This window comes from Microchirus variegatus (genome assembly GCF_963457635.1).
Source record: "Microchirus variegatus genome assembly, chromosome: 19".
Lineage (NCBI taxonomy): Eukaryota > Metazoa > Chordata > Actinopteri > Pleuronectiformes > Soleidae > Microchirus > Microchirus variegatus.
In genome coordinates, this window is record NC_139820.1 from 3,862,733 (window position 1) to 3,878,914 (window position 16,182).

The 16,182-nt window shown below is 38.4% G+C and overlaps 1 protein-coding gene across 1 annotated transcript in view; it reads left to right on the forward strand.

Moving 5' to 3' along the window:
• Positions 1–16,182, forward strand: part of cacna1ib (calcium voltage-gated channel subunit alpha1 Ib) — a gene marked incomplete at its 3' end in the record, with an annotated part of 154,744 nt that overhangs the window by 49,091 nt on the left and 89,471 nt on the right. The window contains exons 4-5 of the mRNA XM_083905613.1: positions 3,345–3,442; positions 10,936–11,095. Coding sequence (XP_083761739.1) covers positions 3,345–3,442; positions 10,936–11,095 — 258 coding nt within the window. The remainder of the gene's footprint in view (positions 1–3,344; positions 3,443–10,935; positions 11,096–16,182) is intronic.

Consider the following 16,182-nt stretch of genomic DNA (forward strand, 5'->3'; position numbering starts at 1 on the left):
GCAGAATCACAGAATCAGGCCTCTGTCGTCGTCCCAAGGTTACAATGATACAGCGGCGACCGGGGGGAGAAATTCATATTTCACGGCTCACTAAGTCACCGTCTGCACCGTTTATGGATGATTTAAAACGTGTGAGACAGTTCAGTTCAGTTTGGCCACTGGACTCATGTCCGACTGCAGAGAGAAGAGAAAACCATTGTGATCAGATGATTCACCTTTGACTGTTTGGAAATACAGTTTTCTTTTTCCCTTTGCTTTTTCTAAAATGCTGTTTGATTATATTTGTTCAACCCGGGAAGCACATTTCAGTTCAGGAAAGAACTTTATTCACAGCTGTCCTTTGTCTTTGTGAATTCTGAGATTAAAGTCAGAGTTCTCAAATTAAAGTCAGAAGTCTGAGGTTAAAGTCAGAAATCTGAGATGAAAGAAAAATACATAATTCTGAGATTAAAGAAAAAGTAAAGTCAGAAATCTGAGATGAAAGAAAAAATCTGAAATCTGAGATTAAAGAAAAAGTTGAGGTCTGAGATTATCAGAATCAGAATTCTGATATTAAAGAATATTTCAGAAATCAGAAATATAAGGAAAAAGTCATAATTCTGAGAGTAAAGTCAGAGTTCTGAGATGAAAGTCATAATTCTGAGAGTAAAGAAAAAGTCATAATTCTGAGATTAAAGAAAAAGTTGAGTTCTGAGATTAAAGTCAAAATTATAAGATTAAATAAAAAGTCAGAGTTCTGAGAAAAAAGTCAGAGTTCTGAGATTAAAGTCAGAATTCTGAGGGAAAAAAATCAGAATTCTGATAAAATAAAGAAAAGAAAAAAAAGAAAAATGTAGAAATCTGAGATTAAAGAAGTCAGAAATTAAAGGAAAAAGGCATAATTCTGAGATTTTTCTGTCCCTTTTATGGTTAAAATAAGCAAAAAAAACAGACAAACCTTCACTTAATTCCTCTTCAAACTGTGTGAGTTCATATTATATTTTAACCTGCAGGTCAAAAGGTTGCTAGTGAATAATTGGCTGGACTTTTTTTTTTTTTATTTAAAACATCTGCTTGGGTTCGTCAGCCTCTCACTGAGATAATCTTATTATTATGGAGTGGTGAAGGAGAGGAGAATAAAGAAACTGCAGAAACTCACTTCACTTTCTTATACTTTTCTTTCCTCCCCTCACATCTTTGACAACTCTTTAACCAACATGGGTTATCAATGTATTTCTTTAGTGAAAATAACATGTCATACAATATATAGCTGTGATTTAGCAAAAAAAAACAGCTGGGATTTGCGACTTCCTATATATTTCTTAACTTAAAAGTAATTATGTGTGTTTATTATAGTGTATTACAGTGATTTTGCATCATTTCCCCAGTATAAAAACAGCTTTTTTTTAAACATTCATTACTGTGATTTAGTAGTATTTTCTGTATACGTACTGTATTTGAATGTAACCTCAGAGTAATAACGTGTTAAGCCAATAGTTTCCCCTTTATAAATACATTAGGGCTGTCAAAATTAATACAATAATACAATTAATAATTTTTTTAACGCATTATCGCACTCACTTTCATCGCGCTACGGGTAGACGTGCAGTTTATGAACAGGCAAGGCGGGGGGCAACTGCTTGGGGTCCTGAGCCGATAGGGGGGGCTCCCGACACTCGGAGCCTAAATGCATCAGTGAGCAACTGCATCACCGTCTCCCTTAAACAACCGTGACATCTCAGTAGCAAACCCCCCTAACTGGGCCCCACGTCACTGTGTGAAGTTATCGTTCTGCTAGTTGTAAATGAAGCTGAAGGAAAATGAAGAGTTATCAATCAGGAAGTTAGAAGAGGATGAAGAAGAAAGAAAGAAAGAAAGACGCACAGTTGTAAGTGGCGCTGCTGGCGCAGGTAATTATATAATCATAACATTAACAGTCACTGTCTAACTAACGGGGACACAGACAGCAGCCAACGTTAGCGTCAGAATGCTAGCTAACGCTAATGCTAACGCTAACTAGTTGAACTACAGTCATTGTCTAACTAACGGGGACACAGACAGCAGCTAACGTTAGCGTCAGAATGCTAGCTGACGCTAATGCTAACGCTAACTAGTAGAACTAATGCTTCTCCTGCTGTGGGTTTAGTTCCCCCAAGAAAACTATTAAACTTCTATACTTTATATTTTTTTATAATGTGATTTATTTACAGTGCAATGTGTAGTTTTTTTTTTTTTTAAACGTTTTCTTTTTTTAAAGTTATTTACAGCATTTTATTTTTTATTTATAATATATATTATAAATGTATTTATTTATTTATTTATATTGTCTTATAATGTGGGTTCTTTACAATGTAATGTTTATTTTTTTACTAAGTTTGTATAGGTTTTACAAGTTGCAGTATTTTATTGTTCTTTACATTTATATTTTCACATACTTTATTTATCTCTCCGTTCCTACAATAAAGAGAAAATTAGAATTTTTTTGGCATATTTACAAATGGTAATTAATCATGATTAATCGTCCATGATTAATCCACAGCTACCCTGTTATTAATCTGATAAAAAAATGTTAATCTTTTGACAGCCCTAAAATACATATATGGTATTTAAGTGTAATTTAACAGTATTTTTATACAGTATATCACTACTGTTTTGTACTGTAAATCCACAGTGATGCCCTACATTACTGTGTTTATTGTTGCAATGATGTCATATAGTATAAAGTATAGTATATTATATCCTTGTGAAATGATTGTTAAACTGTATTTCCTCATCTTTATTCCTCCGCTTCTCTTTCCTCTTGTGCCAAGTCTCTTTTTCCCTGTTAAATAAATTAAATCAAATGGCAGAAATGCCCTTAAACTGACAGGATGCACTTTAACGTTCCCGCCGCTAAAAGCTATATCCAGTCTTACCCTGTTTGTTGTTGTTGTTGTTATTTATTCATTCTTTTTTTTCAGTTATTCATCGCCTCGGCACCTAAAAAACAAAAATCCATGGTCGTTCATGAATGAAGCGATGTTCATGTCGTGTGTGAACAGACATCGTTCCTTTGACCCCGTGTTCCTTTTTAAACGTCGTGCTCTATTAGAGAAACAAATCCTGGCTCATTAATTCACATTAGGCCAAACACAGCAGGGACACCGACTGTGTGAAAGTGTGTGTGTGTGTGTGTGTGCGCTTTTTAATTGGTAGGGAGGACGACATTAAATCAGCACAACTTACCAAGTTACCATGATGACCAAGATGTGATGATCGCATTGGTTTTAGTCTCGGTGACTGTCGACCATTTAAAACAACTGTATTCGTGTTGTTAATAAGTGTTTCTGTATGTTTTTGTGTGTGTGTGTGTTTCTTTTTCCCAGGATGATTGAATACTCTCTGGACCTGCAGAACATCAACCTCACAGCCATCAGAACAGTGAGAGTACTCCGGCCTCTCAAAGCAATTAACAGGGTGCCAAGTAAGTCACAATCGCATTGAATACACCTGTATTAGACAACTGTGGCACAAGGACACATGTTACCAACTTATGAATAGATAGATAGATAGATAGATAGATAGATAGATAGATAGATAGATAGATAGATAGATAGATAGATAGATAGATTGATTCATACAATGGGGGGGTCTGTGACTCTCATTCAGCACCATGGACAGCTCCCTGTGTGTCCTGTGGCTTTTTCGAAAAACAAACCATATTTGATCATGCCATACAGTACCAAAACCATACCATACTGTACCGCACCATTCCATTGCAAACCATACTGGACTAAACTTTACCATAACGTACTATACCATACTGTACTGTAATATACTGTACTACACTATACTATACTATAGTGTACTGTACCATACCGTACCATCCCGTACTATGCTATACTATGCTATACTATACTATACTATACTATACCATACTATGCTATGCTATACTATACTATGCTATACTATAATATACTATACCATACTATGCTATGCTATACTATACTATACTATATTATACTATACCATACTATGCTGTACTATACTATACTATACTATACCATACTATGCTATACTATACTATACTATACTATACCATACTATGCTATACTATACTATACTATACTATACCATACTATGCTATGCTATACTATACTGTACCATAACATACCATGCCATACTATGCTATGCTATGCTATACTATACTATACTGTACTGTGCTATACCGTACCGTACTATACTATCCTATATATACCATACCGTACCATACCATACTATGCTGTACTATACTATACTATGCTATGCTATACTGTACCATACCATACCATACCGTACTATACTATCCTATACTATACCATACTATGCTATACTATACCGTACCATACCATACAATACTGTACTATGCTATACTATACTCTACCATACAGTACCAAACCGTACCATACCATACTATGCTGTACTATACTATACTATGCTATGCTATACTATACTGTACCTTACCATACCATGCCATACTATGCTATGCCATACTATGCTATGCTATACTATACTGTACTGTCCCGTACCGTACCGTACTATACTATCCTATACTATACCGTACTGTACTGTACTGTACTGTACTGTACTATACTATACCATACCGTACCATGCTGTACTATACCTTACCGTACCGCAACACTATACCAAACTATACTATACTTCACATACTTTATGCACAAACTTCAAACTTTTAAAAACAGATAATATAAAACTTGAAATAAAAAGTCCAGGAGCAGTCATTTGATTGCCCAAAAAAAAGCGATACGATTAACATAAAAGTTAAAAGGCAAAATGTTCATTTAAATAAATGTCTCAAAATCAGACAATAAAGTCTAGACTCTCACCAGCTGCAGTGCGTACACTGACAAAAATGAAGAAGTGGTGCAGAGTTTGATTGAATAAAACCCTGCGGTAACGACAGTCGTGTTTGCTCCAGATTTGTGGTGCATGAAACCTGTGCGTGTCACTGTCCCCTTTATTTAATTTCCGCCTTCAGGGACGGTAAGCAAAGCACGAGGCGAGCCCATAAATTTACCAAGGATGAGGAACAGTAAATCACACGCGTCCCGGGAACCGAGTGCATCTGTCACAGTCCACGGACATCACACACGACATCGACTCAGACTCTGCTCGCTCCACGTCGAGTGAATCAGGTTTAACGCGATAATAAAAGAGCATGATTTGTTTTGGGGTTTTTTTCTCAGTGACATTACACAGTCAGCGATAGTTGACAGAGCTGTTGTCAGTGTTAGATCAATATAGTCGCTGAGCAGGGAAGTCTCTTGGCACAAATACTCGATATGCAGTTGATAAGCAGACTGTCGAGCTCAAAACGCCCGTGTCTCGTATTAGAGCTGTAAAATTACATCACATTGTATGTAAATTTGCATTTAAATGTGAAATAAATGTGTTAAATTACCTTTAAAAAAAAACATATATCTGGAAAATGGTAATAAACCTGTTAAAACACAGGCAATTGCATGTAAAATTACAGTTAAGGTGGTACAAATGCAATACATTCTCATTTAAAAAAAAAAAAACATGATATTAACATAATCTTACATTATGGTTTAACTGTAATTTAAAACATTTTTAAACAAAAAAAAAGTCTTAATTGCGATTTCATGAGGTATTCAATTTTGTCCACAGAGTTTGAATGCAAAATATATGCGTGAACGCGTTCCTCCTGGCGCAAAATTATATCCGAAATCGCACAAAATAAACTCCAAAATTGTCAGAAAATGGGAAAATTGTAAGGTTGTTGCAAACTAAAGCTGTTTCGTAAGTTAAATAAGTTGCAATGAGGTCTTAAAAAACCTCAGGAGTAACTAAAAAGCTTGAAGACAAAAGCCACCAAGCCAATTTTTCGACTGCGTACCTGTTGTTTTTCTAAACTGCCCCCAGTGGTGACAAACAGATGCGACGCCGTTTACAATCCTACGTGAAGAACGTCATAAAAGTAAAGTCATCCACAGCGAAGCTCCTCTAATCCTGGCTAAATCCTCCCCCTCGGCAGCGAAAGCCTCCGCTCCGAGCAACAATCAGCTGTAGTGTTTTTGAGTCGCTCCCCCAAGACGTCACTTCAGCTCACGGAGAACAGCTTTTCTGATGTCTGCGTCTTTAATTGTGCTTTTTGCAGGCAATCATTTTAAGAAGCCACGAGTGCTGTCTAAGTTGTTGAAGGCGGTGCTTGAAGTTGTTGATGTTGTTTAAAAGGCTTAATTGCTCGTGAATCTGCGACGTAAACCTATCGCAGATAGGTTTTTGGTACTTTAAGTGAAAGCAGGAGTTGCCAGTTTTGTTTGGAATTATTTTTAAGAGTCGTAACGCGTGAATTGTTTGACCTCTTGATCATTTTAGATAAGATAGCATAGAACTTTATTAAACCCGAAGGAAATTCTGGTTCCAGATTGCTCCAAAATTGCAAAAAAAAGTGAAATACAGCGTCGAGAGAGTGGCGTAAATGGAATGACGTGATGTAATCTAGATATATATCGCACATGAACATAGTAAAGTCAATAAATGTTGAAATTGAAATCCGAAAATTAAAAATATTGGACGGTTTCATCGAATTTTTTCAGATTTTTTTACTCGCAAAAGCTTGTTATAATCAACTTTTTGTCAGTTTCGTGTATTTTTGTCAATCCTCAACTTCCTCTGTCGATGAATAACACATTTATCTGTGGAAATTATAAATAATAAAAAAAAAAATTTTGGGTGGTGAAGTGGCCCTTTAAATGGATCCTAGTCTAATTTAAACCTTGTTAAGTCCTACTCCAATCTGTTCTTTTTTCTCTTGTTTCATTGTCGCGCCAGATTGACGCTTTCTTTGCGCTTCATTCGGCAACATTTGGGGTTAAGGAAGGGATTAACAAATACAGCAGGTGAGGAAGCAGAATAATAAAAAAAGACAAATTACAGAGGGAAGAGGAGGGGGGGAGGAGGATTATCCAGCTCCGTGAAAGGATAGCCGAAGAAGGATGAGAGGGATGACGAGAGGAGATATGTGTGGTGGGGATGGACTCGGATGAGCAGGCTATTAGAGGGATAGATCGAGGCGAGAGGACAAGTTAAAGAAGGGACTCATTGAGTGAATAGGGATGGAATGAGAGTGATGGAGGGACTGGAGAGTGGAAGATAACACGGGGGAAATTGAGGTGATTAGATACACTAATTTATACACACATTTATATCGTGCGTCCATAATGAAGACCAGAAGACCAACACTGAGGGCATGAGGTCAAAAATCCAGTTCTTCCTCTTGTCTCCCCTTTGTCGGATAAATAAAGAAGCAATAATCTCCTCTTTATTAAAGACAATTTACCTCAGAGCTCCATCTCAGGGTTAAATCCAATCTCCAATGCTGCAGGCGAAGCCGCAAAAACCTCCCCGTATACACATCCACACTCAGTGGAGGGCGTATATATATATATATATATATATATATGTGTGTGTGAAGTGATCAGAGAAGCCACTTAATAGGACCTTAATGGAAATTATCCAGGTCTGTGTCCCACCGGCCACAGATTAAACGACTCGGCCCCCGTTTATCGCATTAACCGTCACCCCGCTGCCCCCGTGGGAGACGCCGAGCCTTTAGCATGCCGAGGCGCAGCAGCGTTTATGCAGTTGTTGTTTTTTTTATTAAGGAAACAAATGCTCCACTTAGTCGACACGCAGTAATACGTCATCGGTAAATAGCCGTGTTGTTATGTTTGAATAAATAAAGGCTCTAATTTGACTTCCTGCGGGGGGGGGGGGAAATTAGGGATTGTTTCATCTTGTAATCGCGGGGCTGACTTTCATGTATTTCTCTTAATTTCTGCAATTTAAGTCTTTTATTTATAGCGTACAAATAGCATTGCAACTTAAACGCTTGAGAACTTACGCTACCGTTCAAAAGTTTGGGGTCACCTGTACAATGTTGTTGTTGTTGTTGTGTTTTCCATTAAAAGTCACACTTTTATTCATCAAAAGAGTTGCAAAATGAATAGAAAAAATATAGTCAAGACATTGACAAGATGAGAAATGAAATGATTTTTTCAGCTGTGCTAACATCATTAGATAGATAGATAGATAGATAGATAGATAGATAGATAGATAGATAGATAGATAGATAGATAGATGTGGCCATTCATGCAATGGGGGGTCTGTGACTCTCATTCAGCACCATGGACAGCTCCCTGTGTGTCCTGTGGCTTGACGTTTGCAGCTAGAATAGTCGTTTACCACATTATCAATGCATAGAGTGTATTTATGATTCATTTAATGTTATATTCATTAAAAAAAAAGTGTTTTTCCTTCAAAAATAAGGACATTTCTAAGTGAGCCCACATTTTGAACGGTAGTGTATGAAGCAGCTGCTTTTGACTTTGAACAGACTCGTATAATTGAGAAGAATCCTTTTGTTCCAGCTGTTTGGATGATGAATAACATCTGACACCAATCAGGGTTGGATTTAGCACAGATTAGCCTCAATTACTTTGCTGTTTTATGTGCAGTCAAAGCCCAATAATCAAACAGATTAAAAAGTGAAAAGTGTGTGTTTTAAAGTTTCATTAAAGGGAAAAATGCTTATCTGGGGGCCGCGTTGCCCTTTATGTTAGCTGTGGGAGCTAACCGTTTGAATTTTTAAACACTCCAGTATCCACAAATCATTAAATATTAACATTGGGGAGAAAGCAAAAAAAAAAAAAAGCAAACAAGGCCCAGAATTACTCTTCACCCAAGGTCATGTATTGTTGATATATGAATAGGAGATGAGACGGCTGATATTACAACCCCCGACCCATCAGATAGTTGTACCTACCAATATTAGACATGTCTGGTTGTGTTATGTTTGGCCAGTTGAGAAACGCAAAAGTTTGGGCTTACTGCGAAATGTCCTCATTTTTGAAGGAAAATCACTTTTTTTCCCAATGAATCTAACATTAAATGAATCAGAAATACACTCTATACATCGTTAATGTGGTAAACGACTATTCTAGCTGCAAACGTCTGGTTTTTAATGGAATATGTACATAGGTGTATAGAGGCCCATTTCCAGTGTTCTAATGGTACATTGTGTTTGCTAATGGCGTTAGAAGACTATTGGATGATTAGAAAACCCTTGTGCAATGATGTTAGCACAGCTGAAAACAGTTTTATTTGGAATAAGAATCATTATTTCTAATTTCTCAATGTCTTTGACTGTATTTTCTACTCATTTTTCAACTCGTTTGATGAATAAAAGTCTGACTTTTTTATGGAAAACACCAACAAATTGTATAGGTGACCCCAAACTTTTGAACGCCCTGTCGTGTTTTGCTCATATGTGGAGGATACAGAAGTTGCCCCCGCGTAATTCTAGCTGCAGCGCCGCCTCAGGCGAGGAGTGGGAAATAAGGTTTCGGTTTCGTTTCCGCTAAAGTGTGAAGGCAAACCTCGGACCGGCTGAATGTCGCGACCCCCGTTTGAACCGAGTCCCCGATCGTGCCGAGTCTAGCGGAGACTATCGGGCGTGAAAATGTCATTGTCATTTCAAGTGGAATGTAATTTTAGCTCAACAAAGCCCAACAAGTTGGAGTCTGATTTCCACATCGTGAAAAACCATTTTTGGAAACCTTACGCAAGTCTTGCCAAAAGGTTTCAAGGTTTGGATCATCGTGTTTACATATTCTGGAGCTGCTGTGAAGTTCTAATACTGTACCTCTCAATAAATAATACAGTAATCCCTTTTTTTTTGCACTTAGCGACTTCATATATTTGACCTTTTTCTGGGAAAATAATGCATTTGTGTCCTTCAAGCTATAGCAATTGGATGTATCACTATAAAACCCTAGTTGTCTCATCTCCGGGTTATTAAATATGTCATTAAATATGATAAAAATAGAAAAATGTTTATTCAATAACTGCAGCCTTACAGTTTACTCCCTCTGCTGGAGACATTTGCAAATCATTCCAAACACTTAACCCCCCGATTAGCGCAGCTAAATGTTGCGTCAGCGCCCGATCCCTCTTTGACAGATAGAATTTAACCCCCGTGCTCCAGTTTTCTTATAGAGATCAGTAATCGAGTAAACGAGCCGTGGGATCGCAATTAGTCCCAAGATTAAGGATTGAGTCACTGATTAATTAATGAATACAACGCCTCATATGCTAATGGGACGACGATGTGATAAATGGCTGCACGATAAGCAGATTTGTTGGGGGTAAACGAGAAAGATGTGGATTTTAATCTTGTCGTTGACGATATCCGTTATCCATCGTTTGTCCACGTTTGTCTGAGGTTTTCGTTAAGAATTAAAAGCTCCATTGTATGCGGCTGAATCAATGACTCAATTCGTTGATTATTAATTGATTGCTAAACTATTTTGACGATGCAACATAGTGATCCAGCTTCTTAAAATGTGAATATTGTCTGGACAAAACAAGACGTTTGAGGAAAAAGTTATTTTGAAAAACAGTGATCAACATTTTCTGACGTATCATGGACCAAACGATTATTCAATTAATACAGAAATAATAATAATAATTAGTTGGAGTAGCTTCTACTACCAAAACACGGTGGCTTCTCCCACTGCCACATCCACACACATACCAGAAAAGGTCCCAAAGAGGCTAAGATGTGTGTTTTAATGTCTGGACAGAGATTTGGAGCTGCATGGTTCAGTGAACAGCAGCAGCAGCTGTGTTGTGGTTGGCACACGCAGCAGCAGCAGCAATCTGCCTTATCTGCTCAGACGTGCAAGAGAGAATCATAGCTGTGTGAACTCGTCTGACAATGGCTTGAATGTAGCGTGTGTTGCTTCAAAGCAGCAGTGGACAACGCAGCAGAAGATAATATCATCACTCCACGCTCCAGTGACTCCTCGCTATACAACCATACAACTTCTTCTTCTTCTTCTGAACTGAGGGCTTTGTGCGGTGTCATGAATGTGTTTTGTGTCTCTTCAGGCATGCGCATCCTGGTGAACCTGCTGCTCGACACGCTGCCCATGCTGGGCAACGTCCTCCTCCTCTGCTTCTTTGTCTTCTTCATCTTTGGCATCATCGGGGTGCAGCTGTGGGCGGGGCTGCTGAGGAACCGATGCTACCTGCAGGAGAACTTCACGCTGTGAGTCTCCCAAAACACAAATCTGCGCTTAAACCTTTTCCTTAGACCTTTACGCGAACACATCTGATGAAGGCCTGACTTTGGTTTATTTCGGATAAGCGATAACCACTACACAAACCTTGTGGCCCCTTTTCAGGAGAATCATGTTTATTCATTGAACTCCAGACCAGGGGTTATTATCGCGAACGAAAACTAAGTCTAAAACTAAAACTAGCAGTGAAAAAATAATTTAGTTTAACCCCATTAAAATGCGTAATTTCATGTGTGTTTTTTCACTGCAGTGAACTTTACGTGATTGCACAAATGAGGCAAAAACGTCACTTCCAGGGAAGCTCAGCTTCTCTGGGAGTCAAAGGAACCAGTTTTTAGTTTTTAATTTTGCAAATGGATCATTTCCTGATTTTCAGTTCAGCGACGCTGACTATTACTGTGTAACATTTCAAGTCATTCCGAGATACTTTTTGTTTTTGAGAAGAAAGTCAGCTCACTGTCAAAGAGCATCAGGGCAAATTGATCATTTCCTGGTTTTCAAAAATTCATTAAAATTATTCCTTTAGAGATTTGCGGATATTTTCAACTGATCCTTGTCCAGGGCGATGCCGACTATTATGATGGTAAATTTCAAGTCATTCCGAGATACTTTTTGTTTTTGAGAAGAAAGTCAGCTCACTGTCAATGTGCATCAGGGCAAATTGATTATTTCCTCATTTTCAAAAATTCATTAAAATTATTCCTTAAGATATACGCGAATATTTTCTATATATCCTTGTTCAGGGCGACGTTGACTATTACTGTGTAAAATCTTAAGTCATTCTGAGATACTTTTTTTTTTTTTTTCAAATTGTTTTCCTCATTGGTTTATTCTACTTTTTTGAACTTTTTATTAGTTTGTATCGCTGTTACTTATCTTCCACATGACTCTCTCTTTCCGCGGGGCCACGACGCCACGCTGTGCCGTGGTGAAGAAGTAAAAATGGTTATTGGAGGAGACAGCCAGTGCTGCACCTTCTGACCTTCTTCTTTTTTGTTTACTTTGTTGTTCCAATGAAAGAGGGAAAAGTAAATCTTTCTTCGCTGTCCTTAATTGGGCTCATACCTTTTTCTTTTTTTTTTTTTTACTTTGTATAATTCCCTCTTTGCCTGACACACACATATTAACAATGTAATTGTGCACATTGCAAGTCGTTCCCCCGCTGTGATCACAGGCAGTGGCACACCCCCCCCCCGACTGATACACACATTGAAGACGCCCAGCAGGGAATCTGGGGTTTTAGAAAACGACTAATCTGTGGTGCTGAATGCAAATCGTCTAATGCAGGTGTACTGGTCCGCTATATCGCTGCTGCTATTAACCCTTTACAGTTTGATTTTCATTATATATCCTCTCACATTTTGGGATAGAATCACATTTTCTGTTGCGACGGCAACTGTGTCTGACGTTTCCGCGACGAATGCTTTGTACCGCGGCGGCCGCGGGGCTGTTTGTTTTGGAAGGAAGTGTCAGTAATTCAATTACTCGTCTGTCTGTCACGCGGGTTTCAGAATCAGAAGGAGTGCGAACGCTGCTGCTGTTGTTGTTGTTGTTGATGTTGATTCAGGCGCTCAGACAGACACTCTCTCACGCTGTGTGTGAAACCCGTGAATTATGTTTGTGTATAATGGAAGAAGAACAGCTGTCACTCAGATGTCGGCGTTCCTCTATTTCACACTAAGCTTCAATTTCAGATAACGTCTGATTAATTTATAATGGCTTTCGGGAAATATCTCCGATATTGGGACTGTCATCTTGCGGTGGTCATCATTTTGGGGGAAGAAAAATCCCAAAACTGCCCCTTATTCCCTCTTTTATCCACTCACAGTCCATCTCCAAGGCGCTTGTTAAGTGCCATATTAAGTGGCGCCCCATTCCAATTAGAGCAGGAAGTGCACCAGGATAATAAATTGCTCGGCGATTGCTCAAAGACTGCAAGGAAAACTCGGCTTCCTCCTAAAATATCGCTGGAACGAGCGCTAGAACTAGCGCTGTGCAATAGGTTAACGCGCGCTAACGCACGACGCGTTTCCATGACGACTGACCGGGAAAAAGACCGGCGTGTGACGTCACGTTTACATGCCGCGACACCGGAGTCCAGGCGCCGTTTGCCAGTTAGCTGCATTAGCTCCTTTTAGCGCCGTTAGCATTAGCCCAAAGTCGAACTGGAGCCGTCTGTTTATTAAACGAAAAGAGCAGCGATGCAAAAAAAAACAGCGTACCTGTGTACGACAATCGGGAGTCACGTAAACACGACGTCACGCGCGTCTTTTTTCCGGTCAGTCGTCGTGGAAACGCGTCGCGCGCTAACGTTGACGCCGTTAAACACCGTTGGCGCGTTAAGCACTAGCTAGAACCCAATCGAAATGTGCAATTTCATGTGTTTTTTTCACGATTCTTTTGACAAATGCCTCAAAAACGTCACTTCCAGGGAAGCTCGGCTTCTCTGGGAGTCATGAAGCAGCGTTGCGGAAACATACACAGCATCGGAGCCTTTTTTGACTCGTTGTGCCTTATTTGCTCGCCGATATAACCCATTTTTGTTTTGTACTTTGTATAAAAACACTGTCATATTATATATGTAAGAATGTATGTATGTATAAATAACAAATTAATGAAACTTCCATATGTTTTCGCAGGTAGATAAAAAAGAGCTTTAAAGTATGTGAATGACAGAGATGACACACCTAGCTCTAGATTGCCCTGGTGACGGCTGCTTTCATCTTCTTCTGTATGAATGGTGGTGAGGGGCGACCCCGTAATTTGGCTCCTTATTTACACCCTGTCCTTGATCAGGAATCTGCAGATTCGGTCATTTTATGTGGAGTGACACTCTGTCGGTGGATGGTACGAGTGGTTTAGGACTGGGCCAGAATCTGTGCAAACCTGGACTGACTGTTTTAAAGTCAGTAGCTGCAGTAAACCTGCAAATCCGAGAGTTAGAGATCTATTGAAATTGTAATAAGTGTAAGATATGATGGTATAGGCTTAGTTTTCTAGATAATCAATAGGGAATCACTGTCAATCATGTCCTTTTTATATTTGTTCACATTCATATCATGTCTGCATGGGAATAAATGGATGGAAAATTATGGATAATGTATTCACCTATACCTTTTAAGACATACAGTTATGCAAAACACCATAGTTTATAAATTACTGCTTTGGTTTGAACAATTTTTTATGATAAAACACAACCCAAATATTGCAAAAAAAAAAAAAAAAAAAAATTATTTATATATGAAGGGGTAATACTTTGTTTCCTGAAAGGTATTTTGTCATTTGGACAGTATATACAGTATGTATTAGTTGTGTTTACAAGGATTCCCCTATGGGACGTGCATACTCTTATCTGATAAATACCATGTTTGTTTAAAGATAAATGTAACTTGTTTTGCCGACCTGCTGCGCTCCGACGGGAGAAGGCTGTGCACGAGCCCAGCAATTAGCATCAAATTCATTTCTGGGGCGAAGTATACTGTCGTTAATTGAGCAATCGTTTTCACCCGTAATTAGCACTCGGCGAGAAGACTTTATTTTTTTTTTTCACTAAATTTACAGCTGCTTATCGGGGATTGATTATCACAACAGTTTCTCACTTTCATCGTCGTTCACATCAACTCGGAAGATAACGGATGTGTTAGCTTCCGATATAAGGCAAGACCAGGAAGTGGTCATTGTAGCAACACAAACAATGAGCGTCTTCCTGCGTATATACCTTACAGACATCTCCAAAGTCCTGATATTTGATTATATATCTAAATCTAAGATGATAATTGAGACAAGGAAAAGCCAAAATATGATAAAATGGTGCTTTTGTGTGTACATTTTACTGTTAAAAAAGGTCTAAGGGACCACCTTACAACTGGCATATGTCCAAAGTCCTGATTTGTTTACATTTCCAAATCTAAGATGATAATTGTGACAATGAAGACTAAAATTATTATAACTGTGCTTTCGTGTGGAAATGTTACTGTTAAAAAAGGTCTAAGGGACCGCCTTACAACAGGCATATGTCCAAAGTCCTGATTTGGTTACATTTCCAAATCTAAGAAGATAAAGGACAAGTAAAATTATTATAAATCTGTGCTTTCGTGTGTAAATGTTACTGTTAAAAAAGGTCTAAGGGACCACCTTACAACAGGCATGTCTAAAGTCCTTAGATTTGATCTAGATCTAAGATGATAATTGTGACAAGGAAGAGTAAAATAATTATAAAATGGTGCTTTTGTGTGTAAATTTTACTGTTAATAAAAGGTCTAAGGGACCGCCTTACAACAGGCATGTCCACTATTTAGAACAATAATAATAAGTATTATCAATAATTCATTAATTATGTATACGTTTCCATTTCATTGGGTAGCCTGACAAAAAGTGCTTAGAGATGCGTTGGCAAAAAAAGAAAGAAAACAGACACAGCCTGTGAGAGCAGATTCAAAATTGTTTAAAATCCAGGTGTCTTATGATCAAAATATCATTTGGTGTTGATTAAACCAGAATCTGAAAGTGAAGTCTTCTCTCTCAAATCACTTGATTTCCATTATGATTTAATGTTATTATGGTTACGTCTGCCCTCAGGGACTGAAGGAAAACACAATTTTTGGGGATTCATAGTCATTTTAAGAGATTTAAATTCAAGTTTAGAAGCTACAACAGCAAAAAAAACATGGTCCGCTCTGAGTTTTGGCACGCTCCGCAGCAGCTGATCAGCTGACCTGAGAGAGCTGGTGGGAGGTTTAACCGAGCCAGGCTCGTGCTTTTTAATAAAGTGTGAGTGTAGGTCACTAAATACTTGACGCTTTCACCTGTAGAAGCTGTTTAAAAAAAAAAAAAAAAAAAAATGTCTCGGCTGCAACACGCTTTTCTCTGTATCCTCTCACTGTTTGGCGATGAAATCAGATTTCCTCGCATGTATGTGAAGAGCATTTTTTTTGTTGTGACAGCGACTGTGTGATGTTTTCCACGACTAATGCTTTTGTATTGCGGTGTCTGTGGGCTGTTTGTTTTTGGAGGAAGCGTCGGTAATTCAATTACGCGTCTGTCGTGTCGCCTCAAA